At 45.6% G+C, this 25,129-nt stretch overlaps 1 protein-coding gene and 1 long non-coding RNA gene across 2 annotated transcripts in view; both read left to right on the top strand.

Moving 5' to 3' along the window:
* FNDC1 (fibronectin type III domain containing 1) overlaps positions 1-25,129 on the top strand; it is a 114,802-nt gene that overhangs the window by 70,622 nt on the left and 19,051 nt on the right. Inside the window, exons 11-17 of the mRNA XM_069598844.1 lie at positions 1-1,308; positions 3,117-3,217; positions 5,341-5,452; positions 6,345-6,761; positions 15,240-15,308; positions 17,099-17,269; positions 19,436-19,666. The exon at positions 1-1,308 is cut by the window's left edge and continues 1,338 nt beyond it. Coding sequence (XP_069454945.1) covers positions 1-1,308; positions 3,117-3,217; positions 5,341-5,452; positions 6,345-6,761; positions 15,240-15,308; positions 17,099-17,269; positions 19,436-19,666 — 2,409 coding nt within the window. The remainder of the gene's footprint in view (positions 1,309-3,116; positions 3,218-5,340; positions 5,453-6,344; positions 6,762-15,239; positions 15,309-17,098; positions 17,270-19,435; positions 19,667-25,129) is intronic.
* On the top strand, positions 7,654-11,760 carry LOC138445046 (uncharacterized). Its single transcript, XR_011258718.1, has 2 exons — positions 7,654-8,089; positions 11,212-11,760. It is a non-coding gene; the product is annotated as an uncharacterized lncRNA (long non-coding RNA).

Genomic DNA, 25,129 nt, shown 5'->3' on the forward strand with positions numbered 1-25,129 from the left:
CACTTCCTTCCACCGTGGTGAACCCTCACGTGTCTTCCTCCTCTAGGCAGCCGGCCTCCCGGGGCGCGGACCATCTGAGAAGAGGCCCCCAGAGAGGGGCGAGCCTGCAGCGGAAGGAGCGCCTCCCAGAGAACCCCAAATCCACGGGCACTTGGGCTGGGGTGCCCCCTCAGGCCAAACCTCCGTCCTCTAAGGCTCAGGATACGCAGCAGAGCACAGACGCGGGTGCGGAGGGCGGGTCTCCCGAAACGCAGCTGGGCGGCAGGCCGCCTGCGCCACGGTCCCCGCACCACCCGGGGCCCATGGGGCCCCAAAGGATGGGTGCCGGGTCCGCTGCTCTGGAAAAGTCGCCCTCCTCAGCCGTCCCGGCGTCCCAGCCACAGCCCCACGGCCCACGGATCAAGGAAGTGGGGCGTCCGCCTTCCAGACCCCAGCCTGCGTTCCCCTCCGAGGCTGGCCGTCTGCACCCCACGTCGCAGGAAAGCTCCTCCTTCTCAGACTCTTACTCGTCCAGAGGCGGACAGTCCTCCCGCGCGGCGTCTCCCCAGAATCTGGACGACGACAGCGCAGAAGCGAGGACCGGGGGCGTCCGGGCCCCCGCATACTCGGCCGGTGCCAAGGACGCCACCCCGTCTCTTCCCAAGCACCGCCAGGTGGACACTCAGGCAGGAAGCGCGGGTGATGGTCACCTGCGCAGGCCCGCGGGCAGGCCCGGCAGCCTGCACCCCTACGCCCGCACCAGGGTCCCGGGCAGAGCAGGCCCCCAGTGGGTGGGGAGGAAGGACGGGGCGTCCCAGGCCTCGCCAGCCAAAAGGGAGCCCCTGCCGTCCAAATCGCAGCAGTCGGTGTCAGCCGAGGAGGATGAAGACGTGATGTTCTTTAAGGCAGGAAAGGACAAGGACCCGCAGTCTTCCTCTGCTCCGAAGTGGCCCTCCTCCTTCAGCCCCAGGGGCGGCAAACAAGTGGATGGGACCCTCGCTAAGGGGGAAACGGAGCCCGCTATTGTGCTGGCGCCCCCCAGGGTGGGCTCCCCGCATGATGAGAACGCCACCCCGGTGAAGCGGCCTCTTTCTCCACCTGCTGGCAGCCCCCCGAGAGCCTCGCACCTCCCGCCCAGACAGCCCACTCGCAGCCCCGCCGCCACCCCGAGCCCCACGGTGGGCACCCCTGCGCCGTCGCGGTTCACCACGCGCGCGCCCGTCCCATCTGCCCCCACCACCCCGATGCTCTCCTTGCGCCAGCGGATGATGAACGCCAGGTTCCGGAACCCGTTCTCACGCGCGCCGGTGAGACCCCCTTCAAGAGCAGGTGAGTTGTTTTTATCTGAACTTTGTCTTGACAGTTCTCAGCAGGGTTCATAGCAATTCCTAGAACTTTTATCTTACTGAGCATCTGCTCTGTCTAGGCATTGGGTTAGGAGCTTTGAGATGTAAACGCGATCTTATCCTGGTAACCATCTCCTGGATTTGCATCGCTTCCTGGGTCTTCAGATGAGGAAGCCAGGGTTTAGGGGTCTGAGTGGCTTGCTGGAGGTCAGACAGCTAGGAGGTGGCTGAGCGGCCGTTCCAATCCCAACACAGACTCCACAACCCTCTGGTAGGTGTGTGTGTGCCTGCTCAGTCGTGGCTGACTCTTTCCCACCTGGTGGCCGGTAGCCCGCCAAGCTCCTTTGTCCATGGGATTCTCCAGGCAAGAATCCTGGCATGGGTTGCCATTGCTGTCCCATCGCGCTTCTTTAAGTTCCTTAAGCTCTAAATCTGTGAACGTGTGTCACAGCCATGATGCCAAACTCAGGTTCCTATGTTTTAGGTTGTTCTTGTGCCAGGGGGTATTAGGGAATCCACAGGAAGGTTTAGTTCTTGTGGAGGCTGGAACTTGTTCTGGTTATTCTGCATATAAACCTCTCAGCTAAAAATGTCTGGGGACAAACTCAAATGTCTTGGGTGAGGATTGCTAAGATGTTGCAATCAGTGAACGTTATTTAAAACCTCAAGAAAAATCTGTGAAAGACAATGGTCGCACAGAGGAGTAACATGCTGATGTGTGACTTAGGTTTTGGACAGAATGTAGACAGCTGTGAGCTGGAGTCTATGTGGACCCCAGGGCAGGAGCGAAGGTATTTACCTGAAATCGGCATTTGGTTAAGTGGTGCCTTGCAGTCCCCTTGCATGGATTCGGGGCATAATAGAGCATTCTTGATTAAATGTATCAGTAGTTGTTAGTCCATGCCATATACTGTTAATTTAGCTCAATGTAAAGCCCTAGAACAGTGCCCCCATGAGGAGGTCCGTTTTCCATTAAAATGGACTGTTTTATGCAAACCTAACACCCCAATAATAGATGTAAAAGTCACATTCCCTTGTACATAGTAAAAAAGTCAAGAAATTCTTAATTTTCATTAACTGCTTGAACGCGAGAAATGTCTCTGACCTGCAAATAGCTGTCGGGAAGCCCAGGCACTTTATCCGGTGGGCCAAGCTAGAGCAGATGTTTCCAGCGGAGGCCTCAACCAAGCTGCAGGTGATCAGAAAGGGCAGGAGGTGAAGAGAGAGGGAAGGTGCAAGGCACAGCCAGATTTAAACTAAAGGGCCTGCTACCTCCTCTCTGAGCAAATCCTTCTGTGGCCCCACTGAAGTCAGCAAGCTTTGAGTTGGGACTGTGTGTTTATTCTCGGCGACGAGTCGGCTAGAGGCGGTGGTTGTGTTTAGTATAATCTGTGGAGGAGAGCAGCACGGTATCTCATAGATGTCAGAGAGAATTTTCCCTGTCCTTCCAACTCTCCCTCCCTCCACCTTCCAGCTGGCTAAAATAAAGCTACAACTACTACGGTCTTTAACTTTACCTGGAAATTTTACTTAGGCCAAATCCTCTCATTCCCCCAATATTATAGAAAACTGTGACTGTGCCATGCTCTTCACAGACATTCTTATTTGTCACGTAGAAGTCACAGTTTCGGTCTATCTTTAGCTGATATATTTGAGCTATTGGTTCAAAATTCTGTTTAGTGTTTCTGTTTGAAATGATATGTTACTACTTACAGGGTGGTATGAAACCAACTTTCCAGGAGTATTGAATTTACCAGGTTCTGTATTTTTCGTTTGTTTGCGAACTTGTAGGTTATAATGGAAGACCAAATGGAGAAGGGAGAGTACTTGCTGGTAGTAATGGAAAACCAAGTGGACAAAGAGTTATCAATGGCCCTCAAGGAACAAAGTGGGTAGGGTAAACTTCTTTACACATACCGGTTGTTTTCATGCTGTTGGGAAGAGAAGAATGGTGGGCGTTGTGTAATAGAGAATGAAACAGTGTTTTTTTCTCTAGTTTTAACCACTTGTATGTCAGTATACTTATACTGTATTATTTCTTCCAGTGCTCAGAAAAGGCTTTGATTCTCCTGAGAACTACTTTGCTTTCTTCTCATAGCTAATTAGGTCAGGCATGGGCATTTGTCTGACTCATTTGACTCATTGGAAAAGACCCTGATGCTGGGAAAGATTGAAGGCGGGAGGAGAAGGGGACAACAGGGGATGAGATGGTTGGATGGCATCACTGACTCAATGGACATGAGTTTGAGTAAACTCTGGGTGTTTGTGAGGGACAGGGAGGCCTGGCATGCTGCAGTCAATGGGGTAGCAAAGAGTCAGACACGACTGAGCGACTGAACTGATACTGATGGGCATTTGTTCCCGTTCTTGACTGGTTAAGAAGGTCACACAAATGTTTAGGCCACCAGTCAGACAGAACCTGAGGCACAGCCTCCCCAATACATTTCTGTTTTCCCAATCCTGTTAGCTTTATTTTATCTTTTCTTTATGATTTGATTAAACAGAATACATATTTTCTGTAAATTATCTCAAATCTTTTGTAAAAGAAAGCAGGTTAAAACAACTGAAGCAAAACAAAAATCTCCAAATCAAATAGGCAGCTTTTATCAGATCACCTTTTAAATCTTCCAACAATTCTTGTTTGACTGAAATAAAAAATAAGTATTAGTACTTTATGTATGTTTAAGCTAAATGACTTTAACTTCCTGGGGTTAAGGTAAATGTTTAAGAGTTTTTGGTGGGTTGAGGGTGATGGACAGAACACTTAGAATGTTCAGAGACTTAAAATATTTTTTCAAAGAATCAAAAAAATTATTCATAATAGAATTCCCAGTCAAAATTTCTCACTTATAGCAGTAAGATTTAGGAAAACATATTGATGAACTTCAAAGAATTTTCAGTCACAGGTGGCCTCAAGGTACATTTTACCATTTCTCAAAGGAACAGAAATTTATAGAAGGAAGGATACATATGAAAACAAAGTGTCCTTGTAAACAATTTTGAATTGAAACCGTATGGAGTAGATTGAAAGTAGGGTTTATTTATGTAAGTTTTATTTTAATTACTGAGATAGTATCCGATGAGTGGCCTGCTTCCAGGGGTTCCTTCAGTGACTCAGTTGTTCAAAGTCATGGTTTTCAAACACTGATGGGCATCAGAATCCCTGAGGGCTTGTCAATATGCTTTGGTTCAGACCAGGTAATTCTCATATCTGACAAGTTTCCAGGCGAGGCTGGGGAAGCTGGCCCAGGACCATATTCTGAGAATCATCAGTGTGGCACATGAGTTGTTTCTTAACAGAGATGATAATACCTTTTGTCCAAGTTGTATAATTTCTTAGAACATGAAATTTTTTTCATGTGTGCTATATTAGGCTAATTACAAATAAAACTGATTTTGATATAACAACTTTGATTTTTAACACACAGCAAAATGGAAACCTGTTGTGTTCATGGCAAGAAATTAAAACAATTCAGAAATATATAAAAAGATAATAAGCATCCCAAATCACTTCTCAGAAATAATCACTATTAATAGTTTGGGATATATCTGTCCAGAATTTTCTCTCTACACTTTTAAGCTTGTGTATACAAGTGAATATACTTCATTTTGCAAAATAATCAGTCCTTTAATCTAAGTCTGCATCAGAATATCTCATGATAAATTCAGAATTTCCAAATCCTTTTCACTGGCTTCACAGTATTTCACTGTATGGATGGGCCATGATTTATTTAATCTCTTCCCTCCATTGATAAACAGTCATTTCCTGCTTTTGACATACAACATACTCAGTGGTAAATGTATTTTGAACATCTTTTGAATATTTGAGAAAACTTAAAACAATTGTTATATGGATAAACAATCATGAAATATGACTGTTTTGTACTTCATTCCTATTATACCTTATGAATGATGCTGACAAAAATGTTTCCTATTTGCCTATATTCATGTAGTTGGATTAATGTGAATATTTTGAAATGTTCAATACATCCTTTAATCTGTGTCATGGATTTAGGTCGTGGACCTTGATCGTGGGTTAGTATTGAATGCAGAAGGAAGGTACCTACAAGATTCACAAGGAAATCCTCTCCGGATTAAACTAGGCGGAGATGGTCGAACCATTGTGGGTAAGTGAGAATGGTCCTCATGGAACAAAAGTGCCCTGAGACATCTGAAGTGTAACAACTTCTCTCTTCCTCCTCTTCCTCATTTTTAATGGAGGCCCTTGGTCCAGTTACATTAACCTCGTGGAGATGAGGTGCCTCGGAAGGGGTGGAGCTTAGCTTCTTCCCTGATCCAGCTGTCTTCCTACAGACTCCACCCTCTAGAGGAGGTGGGTCTTAACTTCATTCTTGGGATTGGGCAGTCCAGAGCAGACTTCAGCAACTTTTAAAGCCGGCCCCTGCCTGCTGCTTGTTTTTGTATAGCCTGTGAGCTCAGAATAGCTTTTATGTTTTTAAATGATTGCAAAAAAAAAAATCACAGAATAATATTTGTGACATGTGAAGATTACATTACATTCCTGGTTCACTCTCCATACACGAAGTTTTCTTGGAACACAGAAACGTGCATTTCTTGGTTTACTGTCTATGCTTTTTGTTCTGCAGTGGCAGAGCTGAATAGTGGCAACACAAAGCTTAAGATATTTACTCTCTGGCTCCTTGCAGAATAACTTTGCTACCACTGGTCCAAAGTAACACTAAGTCCGTAGTGGTAGGAGTAAGGATGGGGAAAGAATCACTTTCCTTCCTAGAGACTTAGAGTTATTGCAGGTAATAAGGCATAACAATGAGGTATTTATATACTTTTATAAGCTAGTGCAGAGTAATGGACAATATAAAAACCCAGAAGTTTCTGGATAGTAGCAGGTACTGTGACCTCAGCTGGTATCCTTTTCATTATTTCTTTGCCTTTTGTTGATTATAGAATATAAGACATTGAGAAGATACTTTCCACTTGCTTTTTACTTCCCTGGATTGTTTCACCTGGCTGCATAGCTTTTATTTGCTTTTGTTTCAGATCTGGGAGGGACTCCCGTGGTGAGCCCTGACGGCTTCCCGCTCTTTGGACAGGGGCGCCATGCCAAACCCTTGGCCAGTGCCCAGGATAAGCCCATTTTGAGTCTTGGAGGCAAGCCCCTGGTGGGCTTGGAGGTCATCAAAACAACCACCCGTGCCCCCATCACAACCACGAGACCTACCACCACCACCACCCGCCGGCCCACCACGACCCCTCGGCCCACCACGACCCCTCGGCCCACCACCACCACCACTCGCCCAACGACCACCCGAACCACGACCCAGAGAACCACCACCACCACCCCGGAACCCACAACCCCTGTGCCCACCTGTCCCCCCGGGACCCTGGAACGGCATGACGAAGATGGCAACCTCATAATGGGCTCACGTGGGGTCCCGGAGTGCTACCCTGAGGAAGGTAACCGTCTTCGTTCTGTTGATAACTCACGTGGTAGAGTGACATATCAGAGAGGGTGTTGCAGAGCCTGCGGGGTGCCGTGAACGAGGCGCACAACTTCAGATCTAAGCGGGCTTCCTCTGTTTTATCTGGCAACCCTTGTCCCCACCCGAGTCAAAAATTTGTCTGAAACATGAGACATCGTTAGTTTGGACCAGCGTTTCCCGAAGTGTATTCCACTGGATATTAGTAGATCATGTGTGCGTGCCAAGTTGCTTCAGTCGTGTCCGACTCTTTGCAACCCTGTGGTCTGTAGCCCGCCAGGCTCCTCTGTCCATGGGATTCCCCAGGCAAGAATACTGGGGTGGGTTGCCATTTTCATTAGTAGATTAGTACTTGTTATAATAATAATTTAGAAAAAAGGTTCTGTGATTAGCTATGTGATTCAGACAGAATTAAAGGAACTTCTGACTGTTGGACTCTTAGCACTGAATAGTCTCATTGTGAATTTCCAAGAATAGTAGTATTTCCCAAGCATGTTTGAACAGCAGTCCCTCAGACGGTAAAGAATCTGCCTGCAGTGCAGGAGACCCCGGTTTGATCCCTGGAGAAGGAAGTGGCAACCTACTCCAGTATTCTTGCCTGGAGAATTCCATGGACAGAGGAGCCTGGTGGGCTACAGTCCATGAGATTGCAAAGAGTCAGGCATAACTGAACGACTAACACTTTCACTTCTTTCCCTTTGAAAATTGCTTATGCTTACATGACTTGGCTCTCATGGGAGCGGGGCTGTCCACTGGCTAAGACTGGCTAAGCCCTTTCCTGATCTGGGACACCCATTCCCAGCTGTCCTGTGCCCCTGCTGTGTCTTCTTACTGAGAACCCCCTCCCCCCATTGCTCCCCTAAAGAACAGAACCTGGGGGCACTTTGGGCCAAGTCACGATGGAGCCGAGATGCTCTCGTCTTTTCTGCTTGTCCCTGTTGGCGCTGCTTGGGGGGAGGTCATCTGTATTTGCCTCAGGCTCCAGAAGGCAAATTCGTCTCCTTTCCCTCAGGTTGAAATGAATTGCCGTGCAGGCTGTAAAGCTTCTGTCTTTTTAAGCTAGTGCAGAGTGAAGACCCTTCATTTCAGGAATCACACATGTGCCCTGAGTTCGTAGCACACCATCATTCAATCTGAACGTGAATGCTGTCTCCAAATTGAGAATTCTGTTTGAAATTAGTCTTTCCACGGAAAAGTTCCAAATGAACAGGAACATCTGATGTATCTGAAAAATTCACACCAAAGAACAGGAACACATGAAGAAGAGGACATTTGGGAAGGAAATTCTCACACCACCAATTAAAAGTGAGTACAGATTTCAATTTGCCTTTGGGTTTTCTGGTACGAAAGTATCTTTTACTTTCCTTGACTTCTTCAGCATACACTGGTGTGGCTATTATTTAATTGAAGTATGATTAGAACAGATATTTCTTCATTAACAGGTTATAAACAGAAGAGTGACTGTTTGGATTTTGCTCTAATTACTACTACTACTATTATTATTAATATTTTACATTTTCTTTTAGCTTTTATGCAGGTCTTTTCATTTCTTTTCATTTACTTTGTAATTTTGGACTTTCAGTTGCCATGAAAGTCAGATTCTTGATATTTTTGTTTCTTCTTGATAGAGATGTATATTTTTTACTTTACTCCTGTGCATTGGTCTGATAGCCTAGCCTAAGCCAAATTAGTATCTAAGGGTTAGTAATAGTTACCTCTAGACAGCATTTTGAAAATAAGGACAAAGTCTTGGAAAAAGTTAAATTTGTGGAGAGCAATATATCTTAATGGTATGTCTATAATTTGTTATTTAAAAATATTTCACTATGGCTTACATTCCTTTTACATTTCTGTTGCTCCTCTAATAATTTCATTAAATATTTTCTTCCTAATATTATTTCTAATCATAGTTGTTTCTATTTATGAAAAACATCTTTAACAATAGCTTTCCTGACATAAAAATCACATGCCATAAAGTTCACTCTTTTAAAGTTTTAAAGAGTTTAGCATATTCATAGAGTTTGGCAACTCTCACCATTATCAAGTCCCAGGATATTTTCATCACCCCCTGAACAAACCTTACTTGCATTAGTAGTTGCTCCCCATCCATGCCCCTCCCAGCTCCAGGAGCTGCTTGTCTCCTTTCTATCTCTTGGTCTGTCTATTCTGGACATTTTGTGTAGATGGAATCCCATGTGAAATGTGTCGTTTCGTGTCTGGCTTCTTTCACTTAGCATAATTTGTTTTCAAGTTATCTGTACTTCTTTCCTTTTATTGCTGACTAATACTCCATTGTGTGGAAAGACCACATTTCATCCGTTTATCAGCTGATGAACGTTAGGGTTGTTTCTGCCTTTTGTCTATTATGAATAAGCTGCTGTGAACATTTATGTGCATGTTTTTTTCTTTTGAATATCTGTTTTTAATTCTCTTGTGTTGAGTTGTTTTGTTCGTTGGTAACTCTTTAACTTTTTTCCCTACTACTTTTTAAAAAATTTTAATGGGAGGTTAATTGCTTTATAGTGTTGTATTGGTTTCTGCCATACAACAGTGTGAATCATACATACGTCCTCTCCCTTTTGAACCCCCCCCCCCCACCACGTCCTACCCTGTCCTGCCTGGCTGGGTTATCACAGAATACCAAGCTGAGCTCCCCATATAATGCAGCAGCTTCCCACTAGCATTCTGTTTTACATAAGATAATGTATATGTTTCAATGCTACTCTCTCAATTCATTCCCCCCCTCCTTCCCCTGTGTCCGTAAGTCTGTCCTCTATGTCTGTGTCTCTGTTTCTGTCCTGCACGTAGGTTCATCAGTGCCATTTTTCTAGATTTCAGATACATGTGTTAATATACGATATTTGCTCTATGTTTAACTTTTTGAGGAAGCACCAAGCTGTTGTCCGTAGCAGCTGTGCTATTTTCATTCCCTGCTGGAAATGTATGTGGCGTCCAGTTCCTCTCCATCTTTACCAGCACTTGTTATTACCTGTTTTTTTAATTCTAGCCATCATAGCTTGGATTCCTTGTACTACACTATTTTATAGGAGGGACTTGAGCATCCATGGACTTTGGTATTTGCAGGGGCTTCTGGGTCAGTTCGCAGGGGCTTCTGGGCCAATTCCCCATGTACCCCGAGGGACAACTGTACTTTGGTCTACAGTGTACACTCACAGGTGCTGGGGTTCCATGTGACACACATGTGCTTTTTACCAAGTGCATTTTGGCCATGGCACTTTGCAGCCTAGTCACCTGAAATTGTTGTAAGGATGCTGACTTAGACCCTCTGTGATCACTGTGAGAATACCTACCCTTCTGAGACTCCCCTCCTCCGCCCCCAGCTAGCCAACCGTTTGTCATTACCTTCCGTTGGCAAAATCCTAACATTGTTTTTAGCCCTCCAATTTTTTTTTGAACTTTTATTTTATATTGGAGTATAGCCAGTTAACGATGTTGTGGTAATTTCAGGCAATCAGCGAAGGGACTCAACCATACATGTACATATATCCATACTCCCTCAAAACCCCCTCCCCTGAAGGCTGGCACGTAACACTGAGCAGAGTTCCATGTGCTGTACAATAAGTCCTTGCTGGTTATCCGTTGTATTAATAACTATAGCAGTGTGTACATGACCATCCCAAATTCCCGGACTATCCCTTCCCTTCCCACCTTGCCACCCTTGGCAACCATGAGTTCATTTTCCTTTGAATCATTTGTAAGTTCATCTGTATCATTTCTTTTTTAGATCCCACATATAAGGGATGTCATACAGTGTTTCTCCTTCTCTATCTGACTTACTTCACTGCGTATGACACGCTCCAGGTCTATTGATGTTGCTGCAGACTGCAGGATTTCATTCTTTTTAATGCCTGAGTAATATTCTTATATATCTATACCACATCTTTTTTATCTATTCCTCTGTCGATGAGCTTTTAGATTTCTAGCCCTCCAATTTTAAAAATCATCTTTTCAAATATCTTAGTCTTTGCTCTCCTGGTTATGTCAGTACCCTCTTTTCCTTGAAAACGCTACTTTAATAGTGTTCTGGGAATAACCTTGTGTCATTAAATTATTCATTAATTTACGCATCTTTTTCTAGATATCATAGTTATACATATTCCTGTATGCATAGATGCATATTATATGTTTGTTTCTAGTGTATTGACACTCTTTCTCTCTTTACACACACACACACACACACACACATGCACAGTTTTTTGCTTGCTATGACTTCTCTATTAAGTCATAAACTCTTTGCAGTAGAGACAGCATCCTCTGCTTCATCTCAGATTCCTTGTGGTACCCAATTAATTATGCATCTTTGGGTATCTAAACCATACTGTAAGCCATAGGCATGCTCCGTTTTCTAACGGAGTAGTTAGAAAGTCTTTTGAGAAGTCTTTTTACCAGTGATCCTTGTTTTTCAGGTTCCATTTTGACAGTGGATCTGATGGTATCGTGTGTGTTTGGAAATGTTATGAGCCAGCTGAACATCTTCAACAATTTGTAACATGACCTTGGGGCATGCTTTAGAAGAACATCAGTCATTATACAAGACAGAAAATACAAAGAGAATAATTGAAAGTTCACTGGAGCTGGACCAACCAAATAATTTGCAAATATCATTGGGTTTCAAATGACTATAATTTATGTTCTCTCCAAACTTTTAATGAGAATCTACTTTAACAGTTTTTTTTTTTTAAAGTATCCCTGGAACTAAGACCCAAACATTTTGCACTCTCAAATTTCACGACCGTTTGGATAAAACCACTCAAAAAATATACATATATAAACTGTACCACATGGCTGACGGCTGGTTGCTACTTTTATGTGAAGGGGTGGAAGCTTTTGACATCGATTTTGGGTTGGCTTAAAAACATTCAGTTATATGTAGCTCCAGATACTCCAAATTGGCATTCGGGTGGGGCAAATTCTGAGGGTCAGCTTTTCAAAAAAATAAAACAAAAATAAGTAAATCTGTTTCGTTACAGCTGGAAGTTTCTTTGACTTGGAATCAAGATGGTGCTATTTTATAAAAATTATCTCTGACTTTATTTGGTTTAAAACAAACAAAAAAAAAGGAGCACTAAATCACTCAGTAGGGTGTTTACTTTTGCCAGAAGACTCAACTGTCACTTGTCTCATGAAGTGATCCAAGTTCACAGGTGAAGGGCGTGGTTTCTGCAGTCTGGATCTGGACCAGAGTGCTTCAGCTCCTTAAGGAATTGTACTTAGTATCAGGAATCCATGGAGGACACCCTAGACTTGCCCTCTTTCTCATTCACTCTGGGCTTCAGCAGTTGTACCATTTATTCATTTTGACCTGACCAAAAATAATAACGAAATGAAATGGCTCTGAGCTGATAATAAGCCACAAGAGGACTACGTTCTTGAAAGTTAATACACAAGGGAAAGAAAATGGCGTCATGGAAAACAACAGCAAGATAACCCCAAATGTTAGGTGGTGTGAACTTGAAAACTCTGATTTAAGCCAGCCCAGAAGTAATTCCTCTTGGATGCAGGCATATTGACATTGGAATGAACTGGAAAAAAAAAAAAATCTTGTCTAATCATTTTTTTCAAAATGCACATCCTGAAAGGTGGACCTCTTACAACCTCTCTTTGATGACATTTGCTGGCTACGTAAGAACACGCCCAGCATCACCGCCTCCATGGTGAGGCAGGTGGGATGCATCTCACGGGCCTCCGGTGTCTGCAGGGCTTTTCACTACCATCCCAGAGGGGCCAGATAGGCGAGATGAGGTTGCCACTGTCCGCTGGTGGAGTTGTTCTGGCAGTGTCACATTCATGAAGTTATTCGAAGTAGGCTCAAAAAAGTCTAATAGAAGGATTCTATTGGAATATTTCAGGCGAATGATCTGTTATTTCCTAACCATAAACAACATTTAAAATTGGTGCTTGTAATTTTTTAGTGAAGGAGGTTTATATACTTTCCTAGTTCAATTCCTCCTTCATTTTGCTGCAGAATGACGATTCTAGTAAAGCGCCTGAAGGTTTACAAGCAGAAAGACTGGTTCATCCAACTTTTAAACAGTGGAGGCAGTTTGATGAAGTATAAAGTCTTTGGAGCCAAGGCCTTGCAGTTCAGTTCTGTTTTAGCTCTTTGTCCTTTACCAGCTGTGTGACTCCAGGCCTGTTATAAATCCTTGGTGTCCTTGGCTGAGAAGTGGGTATGATCAACCCCACGTATCTGGAGATTTATGTGAGGATTACCTCAAACAATATATACCTGACTGTGCCCGATGCCCTGAAGGCATGTGATACATCCCACTTCCTGCTTCCTGTCTCCTCACTCACCCTCTCTGCCTCTTAAGTGTGCCTTGGATTGAGAGTTCTGTATAATTTGCTGTGGCTTCAGGTCAAAGGAAGTGAAGGAATTCTTCTGAACTTTTTTTTTTGAATTAGGATATCTTTTGCCTCAATATTTCACCAACTGCAGAGAAAGGATCTTCTTTTTCAGCTGCATCTGTCTCCCCCAAACAGAGAAGTCATGTATGGATTTCCTCCCATCTTCCCAAAGCAGCTTCTGCTTAATGCAGTACCCAGCTCGTGGAGGCAAAAAACTGTTTTTGCTTCAGCTCGTGGAGGCAAAAAACTGTTTTTGCTTCAATCATTCACTTTTTTGAACCCAGTTTTCATCCATGCTCTTATCAGTGTTGTTGTTTTTAGTCGCTCTTTTGCGACCCCTATGGACTGTAAGATCTTCCCTAGTAGCTCAGCTGGTAAAGAATCCCACTGCAATGCAGGGGATCCAGGTTTGATTCCTGGGTCGGGAAGATCTGCTGGAGAAGGGATAGGCTACTGCTGCTAAGTCGCTTCAGTCGTGTCCGACTCTGCGACGCTATAGACGGTAGCCCACCAGGCTCCCCCGTCCCTGGGAGTCTCCAGGCAAGAACACTGGAGCAGGTTGCCATTTCCTTCTCCAGTGCATGAAAGTGAAAAGTGAAAGTGAAGTCGCTCAGTCGTGTCTGACTCTTAGCGACCCCATGGACTGCAGCCCACCAGGCTCCTCCATCCATGGGATTTGCCAGGCAAGAGTACTGGAGTGGGGTGCCATTGCCTTCTCCGAGGGATAGGCTAACCAGTATTCTTGGGCTTCCTTGATGTTTCAGCTGGTAAAGACTCCGCCTGCAATGTGGGAGACCTGGATTCGATCCCTGGGTCGGGAAGATCCCCTGGAGAAGGGCATGGCTACCCACTCCAATATTCTGGCCTGGAGAATTCCATGGACTGTATAGTCCATGGGGTGGCAAAGAGTTGGACATGACTGAGCGAGTTTAGTCCTCCATGAACTTCATGGACTGTAACCCTCCAGGCCCCTCTTTCTGTGCGGTTTCTTAGGCGAGAATGCTGGAGTGAGATGCCATTTCTTCCTTCCGGAGATCTTCCTGACTCAGGGATCAAATCCACGTCTCCTGTGTCCCCTGAACTGCAGGTGGATTCTTTACTGCTGAGCCACCTGGGAAGCCATTAATAATAGTCATTTGAGCAATGGTTCTTATAATTAGGGCTTCCTGGTGGATTAAAAAAATTACATATAAAAGTCTACAGATTGCATGTATAGGATAATTCTGTAGTCATAGCAGATCTAGTGGCTTTATAAGTAAAACACAACTTGTTTGTAAAGAGATGTTTGTAATCATTGGGATATTATTTCCAAACTTCATAGGCAAGTTAAGAAGTTCTAATCATTACAGATTTATCTCCCGAGTCACTGAGAGGGCCTGGAAGCTTAGAGGGAGCAGGGAAGCCAGAATAGAACAGAGGAGAGACAGGAGGGCACCCAGATCATGTGAGTGGAAAGACTGGGGGATGGAGAGAATGAGTGAAAAATCAAAGTGTGAGTCGCTCAGTTGTGTCCGACTCTTTGTGACCCCATGGACTTGCAGCTCTTCAGGCTCCTCTGTCCATGGAGTTCTCCAGGCGAGAATACTGGAGTGGGTAGCCATTCCCTTCTCCAGTGGTTCTTTCTGACCCTGGGATCGAACCTGGGTCTCCCGACTTGCCGGCAGACTCTCTACCGTCTGAGCCACCAAAGGCTGTAAACAAAGGAGTTCCCTGCCCTCGGAGAAGGTCTGTTCTCAGGCCTGCCCCCTCGCCCCCTCCCTTCTCCCTCCCCTCTCCCCACTCTTTCCGCCTCCGCCTTCCTCCCCCAACAAGCCGGGAAGAGCGCCCCCTGCTGGAGGGTCGGGAGCGCTGGGGAGGTGTCTTTTCCAGTGCACCCCCCTGAGCACAAAGGAGAGAAACTCTCCATTCCCATTGAGCCCTCCGCATTCTGAGGCCCTTCCTCCTGAGGAAGCCGAGGCCGCTGTGGCAGGGGAGGCTTATACACGCCTGGGAGCCGGCAGCACCGGGCTGGATCTCCGTGCCCTTGGCGCCTTGCTGAGAAGAGAGCCCAGGGCGTTTGCTGACTGCCCTTGCCTTCTCCTTCTAGATGAGTTCTCGGGGCTGGAGACTGACACGGCAGTGCCCACGGAAGAGGCGTACGTCATCTATGATGAAGGTATGATTGATTCCAAGCACGTGATTGGGGGTATTTTCTAATTAGAGAATGTGATGTTCGTTAGTAAGTGCTTGCACAGTCACTCAGTCGTGTCTGGCTCTTTGCGACCCCATGGACTGTTGGCCCACCAGGCTCTTCTGTCTATGGAATTCTCCAGGCAAGAATACTGGAGTGGGTAGCCATTCCTTTCTCCCGGGGATCTTCTCCACCCAGGGATTGAACCCACGTCTCCTGTGACTTCTGGCTTGGCAGGCAGATTCATTACTACTGAGCCACCTGGAAACGCTGAGGTGGGCTAAGTGGATGGTCTCAATTTCTGTTTCCCTCAGAGCTTGGGGCTGGAGGGCAACGCTTAGAGAAGGGTGGTGGTACTCCCCTTCCAAGTTACCTCCCCTTGCCCCATAAAAATTTGATCCAGAGGAAAACTGTGTGCTTCATACACGGATGCAGCCTCCAGACAAGACCCCTGAGCCTCCTTCCCTCCATCTCAAACCTTCCCCTCCTTCTTTTGGAAATTCTGGAGTTACTTCAGTCTGAGCACCCCTGCACCACCCATACATGTTAATAAAAACGACTTAGTTTAACTGAGTTCCAGCTTCCCCTCTTGGCTCTTCTCACTCTTATTCTTTCCTTTCCTTTTCTAATTACATTCAAAAAGCAATGCGGTAGATGTGCTGATTTTTTAAAAATCAGAATGTTTTCAAGCGAAGGTGAAATTTCTAAGCTGAAGAAGAGGCTTGCTTTGCATGGCGTCTGGTCACTCTATTCATAGTAATTACTGCTGTGATTATACTTACCTCCCTGTGGTGGTTCTTGTGTTTTGTAAATTGCCCCCGAAATTGAAGGAAATTCACGCAGAAAGCTTGTCCCCTTCCCAGCGCTGGCCTTTGACACGTGGGGTGTCAGTCCTCACTAATGTGCTCAGTTTGCCACTGCTGGTTGTAGATTCGAGGCTCTTCAGTCACAAGTGTGGGAATAACGTCACCTCCGATGCAATCATGATCTTCAATGTAGTGGTTTAATCCCCAGTTTTCAAAAAAAAAAAAAAAAAAAACAACCAGACCTGAAAGAAAAACAGCAGATGCGAGAAAGCAAAGGAAGTTTTCTTAGCACCTTTGGAAATAAAACCCTGTGATTTGGAGCTGTTGAAAAGGGAGCAGAATTTTCTTTTTTTTGTTAATGGATTAGTCCTCTCAATAGGATTAGTCCCACCTCCCCCTCAGAAAACCTGTACGCAGGTGACAGATTTTTAAAAAAATCAGGTTTCTTTTCTCGTGTGATACTTTTCTGGCTTTAAAAGGGAAAATTACTTAGGCAGAGAATGGTCAGGGACCAGTAACAGGGGCATCTAACCTGGGTAAGTTCTAAGGTTCTGTCCAGCTTGGATTCAAAAAATCTCATTTTTCTTGTCATGTGTGTTTCTTTTTAATTTTTTTTCCTTCCTTTCTTCTACCTGCAGCTGCTTTTCCCTAAGGACTGAAAAATGGTGGATGGGGGGCGGATATTGTTTTGTTAGCAACAAATTCTGTTCAGGCATAGCGTTTATTCTAGAGTCTGCTGCTGCTGCTAAGTCGCTTCAGTCGTGTCTGACTCCTTGTGACCCCATGGACAGCAGCCCACCAGGCTCCTCTGTCCATGGAATTCTCCAGGCAAGAACACTGGAGTGGGCTTCCATTTCCTTCTCCAATTCTAGAGTCTGTTTGTGTGCCGATACACTTTAATGTTGCGTTCAATCTTAAGGTGCCTCTTTTCTGGATGTGCCCAGTTACAAAACCATCATATCATTTCAGATTATGAAGTTGAGACCTCGGGGCCGCCGTCCACCACCCAGCCCTCCACCACCACCACCACCACCACCACCACCACCACCACCACGACGCCTGCCGTCATCCCACCTGAAGGCTCCATCAGTTCCTACCCCGAAGAAGAATTCGATCTGGCTGGGAAGAAACGTTTTGTTGGTGAGTAGAAGTTCCTTAATCAGAGAAACATGAGTTTTTAGCTCTCATCCTTTGAAGAAGAGCAGAATGAATCTCTTGGCTTGGCCGTGGCAGCTCGTTTGAAGCAGAGGTTTTTCCCAGGGTGAAATTTCCACTTGGGTGAGTCAGTGCGTCAGTCCTGTTTAGATGCTTTCTAAACATGAACTTGCTCTCTGCCGAAGTCAGGGGAGCAGGCACGCAGGGGAACATTTGGTATCTGATGGAGCAGAGTTTAGAGAGGCTGTCTTGTGCAGATGAGGAGTAAGAACTACTTAATAATCAAGTCCAGGGACTATAAGTATTTTTGTTATAGCCAACTTTTCTGAGATGAGACTTTTATTAGGCCTTGCCTGCACATTGGTGTTTTGTTTGTTTGTCTGACTTATTTATTTAGACTGCTCTGGGTCTTAGTTGTGGCATGTGGGGTCTAGTACCCTGACCAGGTATCAAACCCAGGTCCCCTGCTTTGGGAGTGTGGCGTCTTAGCCACTGGACCACCAGCAATGCCCCTGCATGTCATTTGTTAACTTCTCCCTAAAAGATGAGCAGTTTGATGAATTGAGCTACCAGTATATCTTACAGTTTCAAAGAGCTGAAGTGGTTTCCTTGAGGTTATTTCCTATAGTTTTCATTAGCCTCAAAGACTTGCGATCTAGAAATTGACTGTATTCCTCTTTCTCAGTTATTAAAACAGTTTCAGGAAGAAATTCTATGTCATTAAACTGTGTTTCATTCCCTTTGGGAGCCTTCTTTTCCCATGCCCTTAATGAACTTTGCTAATAAGACAGATTAACATATCACTAAGTGGAAAAAAATAATTTGTTACTGAGTGGAGACAGGCAACAGCTTAAACTAATATCACACTTTTCTATTTCCAAAACAAATGTTCTGCCATCAGCGAAGAACATCTCTTGTCAGCCAAGATGTAGTATTGAGTGTCTGAACTACTCGTACTTGAAGAACAAGAATCTTAATTGGAAGGAGGATTCCTGAGGCCAGTGGTAATGCTGGCCCATGGCATGCTGCAGCCTGGCTGAATTCACTGAATGTTCTGACTTTTCTCTCTGTGGTTCCATGACAGAAATTGAAATGCTTTCAGCGCTATTATTAGCTGTTCCGAAGACCTCTTCAAAGGCTGAAAGGCTTACTATTGTCTGGCTGTTTTCATATGCCTATAACTTTATAAAGCACAGTAGACAGCTCCCCCAAACTTCCTGATCAGACCCGTGCACAAGCTCAAAACACCTAATTCTGTATGGATTATTGGAAAACAGAGGAGCTTAAAAATTGCTTTCAGTTCTAACAGCCACTGCGAATGAGAGAGATACAATGGGATGTTTAGAAAGTTCTAGGAACTGTTACTTGGGAGCACTTGGGGGTCTTGAATGTATGAAGTCCAAACCCAATTCCTTCGCTTTTCTAAGTTCTAGCGCATATGTAATAAGAAGTCTTGTGGGCTCCTTCTCAGCACTGGTAGGTTCAACTGGACTGTGGGTTATCAGTTCTTATCCTGCCTTAATCCTGGGGCCCTTGTGTCTGCTGAGATCACGCTTGTAGGAAAAGCCTGAAGCTATCCATAAACGTGAGTTGTTATTTTCGTCCTGAGTGGTAATGTTGTAGAAGGCTGTTCAGGCCTAGCCTGTGCAGACATGGGTGTAAGGGGTTATGTGAGTCCCTGATGTCCCAGGGGAGGCCAGCCTGGACTGAGGCTAAGGTTGTACATCTTGGCTGGTGTAATTTTTTTTTTCCTGGTCCCAAGACAGTCTAGGGAATGAAATGTGTTGAGAGAACTCCAAGTTGGATTCAGTTGCACCTTTCCAGTTTAAGGGCACAAGAATGGCAGAATGCCGCAGACTTCTGTTAGACATTAAATTGTTGTTTGGAGAGGTTTCAAAACCACTATGAGGGCACCAGTGTTGATGGGGCAATGGGATCTTTTGGAACCACCAGATTGAAAGATATAATAAATATGTGGATCCATTCAGGAGAGCTAGGGATGTGCGCTTGTGTTTGGCCTCAGGGCTGATGACCCTGGATGTTTAGCAGAAAGAGACTGAATGTTGGGTCTACTCTATGGAGCAGACATCATGTTTCTGCCCTCAGAGAAAGCCTTCAGCAACCCGATTGGGTATCTTTGTTCTTTTCCAGCTCCTTATGTGACGTACCTAAATAAAGACCCGTCCGCCCCATGCTCTCTGACTGATGCTCTAGATCACTTCCAAGTGGAGAGCTTGGATGAAATCATTCCAAATGACCTGAAGAAGAGGGACACGCCTCCTCAGCATGTCCCCCGCAACATCACTGTGGTCGCGGTGGAAGGCTGCCACTCATTTGTCATTGTGGACTGGGACAAGGCCGCCCCAGGGGATGTGATAACAGGTGAGTCCAAGGCAGGTGCTCAGACTTCCTGTCAATCTGCAGGTGGGAAATACAGTCAATAAGGGATGAATGGATGATGGATGAGTGGATGGATGGAACATGGATGGATGGATGGGTAGATGGATGAAAAATGGATGGATGGATAAATGAATAGATTGGATAAATGAATGATGGATGGATGCAAGGATGGATCAATAGATGGATGGGTAGATGGATGAAAAATGGATGGATGGATGGATAAATGAATGGATTAAGTAAATGAATGATGGATGGATGCAATGATGGATGGATGGATGGATTGGAGAAATGGATGATGGCTGGATGCAAGGATGGATGGATGGATGGATAAATAACTGAATGGATTGGAGAAATGAATGATGGAAGGGTGCCAGGGTGGGTGGATCAGTCAGATAGCTAGATGGAGAGAGGCATGGATGAATTGGATGGACGAATGCAGATATTTTCTTTTAAAGGATGAAACAGAGGCAATAAGGGAAGCCTTGTAGGGCAGTATGAGGAGCACTGGATGGAAGTCAGAAATCCTGAATCTTAGTCCCAGATGGGTTTGTATGACCTGGAGCTACTACTTCATTTTCCCTGGACCTTGGTCTCCTCCTGTACAACACATCATTAGGTCTCTTACCCTGTAATATTGCAAGTAGCCAGGGAGTCCACGGAGTCCCTTGTCAGATGAGCTTCTGCAGCATGGATGATGAGTGCTCCTACTGTGTGCTTCCCGGGGTCACGATCAACCACTCAGGCTCTTTCCGGGTCTGCTCAGTGCTTCCAAATCAGTCTTGGCGCTCCTGAATTCCTTAGGTGGGAACTGGATGTGATGGAGAAAATGCCCAGGGATCTTGAGCCTCCAAGATCTTGGTCTGCGAGATATTCATTCGACTCTACCAAAGACATATTTGAGGATAAATTTGTTGAGATGAGTTCTTACAGAAAAGAGTCAATGTTTTCTTTGGATAGACACCCTTCTTTTGCAAATGATTCCTTTTGGGTCAGTGAGTTATATAAGAGGAAAGAATGTGTGTGTGTGTGTCTCAGGGCTGGGGATGGTGGGATAAGTCGGAGTTTGACATAATTATGTCACTACCATGCTAGTGTTGGTCATCGAATTAGAAAATTTTAATGTTCTTGCTTTAGGTTCCCAGTATGATCTCTTGAAATGAGAAAAAAAAAAAACACAAAAACCCAAGCACAGAGAGCTAATTTTTTTTTTTTTAATGAAGTTTGCACTGCAGCCCAAAAGTCAGGATAAAGGACACAGGACAGAATGCCTGGGTATTGTGCCAGGCAAGGTGGAAGGGCCGTGGAGAGCCAGGGTGCAGATCAAGGGGTCTGAGTCTTGCTGTAGCTGTACTTGCTGGACCCCCATCTACGAGTTGCTCGGGCCGCTGGGGCCAGCTTCTGTGGAGTCCAGCATGTTCCTAAAAGCAAGCACATAAATGAATGGAAGGAGGAGAGCTTGTAGTCAAAACAGCCAGAAAATCTTTTTATGAACTGAATATGATTTTATGAATGGCAGTTTTGAAAAGCAAGCAAGCAAACGGAAAATATAATCATGGAAAACTTTATCTTAAGCTACTTAGCTTTTGATCTCTTGCATAACAGATGTTACTTAACATAAATATACCCCTGTGCCCTAAGCCACGGGGCTTCTGGGAAACAGAAGGATGGATACAGGATGAAAGGACCAGCCACCTTAGACGTGCCCCCTGGGCTGGAGCGTGAGGAGCCTTCGGAGAACTCCGGTAAATGTCGCTGGACTTAACTCCGACGCAGTTCCTGTATCATCCCATAGAGGGCGTGCTTCCGAAACACATGCTCCTGTTAGCTTTGCGTCAAAAGCCTTACGAAGCTCCCCAGAGACTGGGGTCATCTCATCACCACATACCCCCACCATCTAATCCCAAACCAAGCCCCTGGGCCCTAATCATGAGCACTCATGCTACGAGCATAAATAATACGGCTGAGGTGTTATTGAGATTCAGGTCCAAATAGAAAGTTATGCCAACTCCTGCCAAGCTGCTTATCGTGGAATATTTCAGTGTACAACGGCCCTGTGATATGCAGAAGAAGCATGTTAGACCCTAGAGGCTAAAAGAGAAAAGCATGGGAGTGCTTCATCAGTTAATGAATCAAGCACCAGCTCTTTTAGCTGCAGAAGAGTGAGGTGAAGTGGATACCCAGATGCCTCCTAGACCCAAAGGGAAGATCACACCTCGGGCCCAGTGCAGGGCACTTGGGTCCTTGTAGCTGCGTGAGATGTAGAGCGCTTTGCCGATTTCCACTGGTGGTTCTTTTCTTTTACACGTGGTTGAGTCAGCATGTAACCAGATGGTGGCCAAATGACATGAAACTCCTGCAAAGTAAATAGGTCCATGACCCGCTGCCCACCCTGATCAGTCCTGATGAATAAAGCTGTCTCTTCATCAGCAGTGACTCTGTGGGAAATCACCTTCGTGGTAGTCTCTGAATCTTTTCAGGACTGGTTTTGATAAGAACAGAGAATACAGGAGTTACATGTGCTCAGCAAGCATGTTATAAAAATCCAGACACAAGGATGAGCAGGGAAACCTGAGTAGTATATGGAATGAAGTGCAGCGTTCTAATGGATATGAGGTCAAAGAGGATGAGCCGGGCTGACCCATCGAAGCCAGGGCTCCTCGGGCATGTCTGCCCCCGGCTGGACCCTTATTGGGTACAGCGTCACCATCAGCTCATGTGGCTTGATGTCACCATCTTCAGAGGAGGAGGGTACCCTATGGAGAGAGCAGCAACACTTCCCAGGTCCCATGAAGTAGTTGTTAAAAAAAGAGAAGAAGGAATTTCTCTGAAAAGGCTTCAGAGCCCAGGGCCCCTGTTTTTGCTCCCTGCGTGCTGGGGAGGAGCTATGTAACTCTAATCCACTCTTCCCATCACCAGAATAGCCCTTGAGGAGGCGATCGGTGGGAACAGGTTGCTGAATAAAGCTATTTGCCTCTTCAATGCCTTTTCTTCATCTTCTCCTCCTTGACCTGTGATCTGATTTTCTCAGCCCAAGTTTTCCTCACAGGCTCATCCTCTTTGACCCGACATTAGCGATCAGAATTGCTTAAGGCATGGTCCTAAGTCACTTTCCTTCAGTTCAGTTCAGTTCAGTCGCTCAGTCGTGTCCGACTCTTTGTGACCCCATGGACTGTAGCATGCCAGCCTCCCTGTCTATCACCAACTCCCAGAGCTTACTCAAACTCATGTCCATCGCATTGGTGCTGCCATCCAACCATCTCATCCTCTGTCATCCCCTTCTCCCGCCTTCAATCTTTCCTAGCATCAGGGTCTTTTCCAATGAATCAGTTCTTTGCATCAGGTGGCCAAAGTATTGGAGCTTCAACTTCAGCATCAGTCCTTCAGTCCAGTCCAGCTAGACAGTAGCCTCCTGCTCACCACAATTAAAGAAAGCCTGAGTACAGCAATGAAGAGCTAGCGCAGCCAAAAATAAATAAATTTAAATGCTTATACATATATATATATATATATATATACACATTTAAAAAAGACATGTGCGTGGGTAAAATCCTGGAGAGAGAAAACACAGAGTAAGAAGAAAAGCTTCAGCTTCAGCTGAAGGATTTTACCCATGCTGCTGCTGCTGCTGCTAAGTCGCTTCAGTCGTGTCCAACTCTGTGTGACCCCATAGACAGCAGCCCACCAGGCTCCCCCGTCCCTGGGATTCTCCAGGCAAGAACACTGGAGTGGGTTGTCATTTCCTTCTCCAATGCATGAAAGTGAAAAGTGAAAGTGAAGTCGCTCAGTCGTGTCCAACTCTTAGCGACCCCATGAACTGCAGCCTACCAGGCTCCTCTGTCCATGGGATTTTCCAGGCAAGAGTACTGGAGTGGGGTGCCATTGCCTTCTCCGTTTTACCCATGCACAGAGGTCTTTTTAAAATGTATATGTATATTTCCAAGCATTTAAAAATTTTTATTTATTTTTGGCTGCGCTGGGTCTTCATCGCTGCACTCAGGCTTTCTCTAGCTGTGGTGAGCAGGTGGCTCCTGTCTAGCTGCTGTGTGTGGGCTTCCCATTGCAGTGGCTGGTTGCAGAGCAGAGGCTGTGGGGCCCACGGGCTTCAGCAGCTGCGGCCCGAGGGCTCTAGAGTACAGGCTCGGTAGTTGCGGTGTGTGGGCTTCATTGCCTCTCTGAACGTGGGGTCTTCCTGGACCAGGCATCGAATCTGTGTCCCCTGCAATGGCAGACAGGGCCCTAACCACTGGACCACCACGGAAGTCCCGATGCATGTGGTCTCAGTGCCTCTTGGGGATGAGTCATTGGTTTGTAGGTCAGGACCCAGCCTGCTCTCCTCTGAGCCTCAAACTGAAAAATCATGTCCACTTGACAGTATCACCCGTCATGTCTCCAAAGATTCTCAGACTCAGCATATCCAGAATCAGACTCATGATCCAGACACACACCTGCTCATCTGGCTCTTCTGTCTCACTCTCCGTCCATTCTTGCAAGCCTGAAGCTTTGGCGTCATCTTCCCATCTCCTTCTCTATTTCCCCTCTGTATTCAGTTCCTCACTCAGTCCCGTCGCCTTTACCTTTCAGATTGTTCCCCATTAACCACCCCAGAACCTGAGCTGCTGTGACCACTCACCTGGATATTGTCACAGCTGTCCTGCGAGACCACCCCCTCCATATACCACGCCTGTCTGGTCCTCCACTCAGCACCAGAGAGACACACAGAAGACAGTCTTGTTCTGTCGCCCCGTGAATGTCTTCCTTTTCTTCTGGAAGGAAAAGCAAAAGCCTTTGTGACCAAAGAGCCTTGGCTTTTTTGTTGTTGTTGTTCAATGCTTCTTTAGCTTTGTTTCACGTCGCACTTCCCCTCACCCTGCCACTCTGAGGTCCTCCTGCCTCCTGGTTCCTCCCTCGCCTGCGTCTTTGCCCAGGTATCCCCTCTGCCTGGAGTTCTCCCCACTTCCCACTGTGCATCTTGACTGCTTCCCATCCTTTAGTTATCAGCCCGATTTCATGGTCCTGGGAAAGCTCTCTGTGTCCAGCTCTCCCCACCTGCCAACGCCCCCAGCACTTAGTTCTCATCAGGCTGTATAAACAAGCCGTGTAATCCTACTTGTCTGTCTGCCTTGCTGCTCCTGGAGTTTTCAGTAAAATGAATGATCATTTAATCTCTAGCACTTAGTATACAGTAGCCCTGACTTGCAGGAGGCACACAATAAATATTGGTTGAATGAATATACAGTAAGCACACAATAAATATTTGTTGAATTAACAAATAGGAACTTGGACCAGATATTTGACCTCTAAGACTCAGTTTCCTCCTGTGTCAGAATGGAGACAGACAGAGAAACCTAAGGTCAGGAGAATTCATCCAAGTAAAACCCAATCCAAAGTATTTGGCATAACGTTCGGCGCAGAGGAAGTACTTGACAAATATTTCCTTCCCATGTA

Source organism: Ovis canadensis, chromosome 8, assembly GCF_042477335.2.
Source record: "Ovis canadensis isolate MfBH-ARS-UI-01 breed Bighorn chromosome 8, ARS-UI_OviCan_v2, whole genome shotgun sequence".
Taxonomy (NCBI): Eukaryota; Metazoa; Chordata; class Mammalia; order Artiodactyla; family Bovidae; genus Ovis; species Ovis canadensis.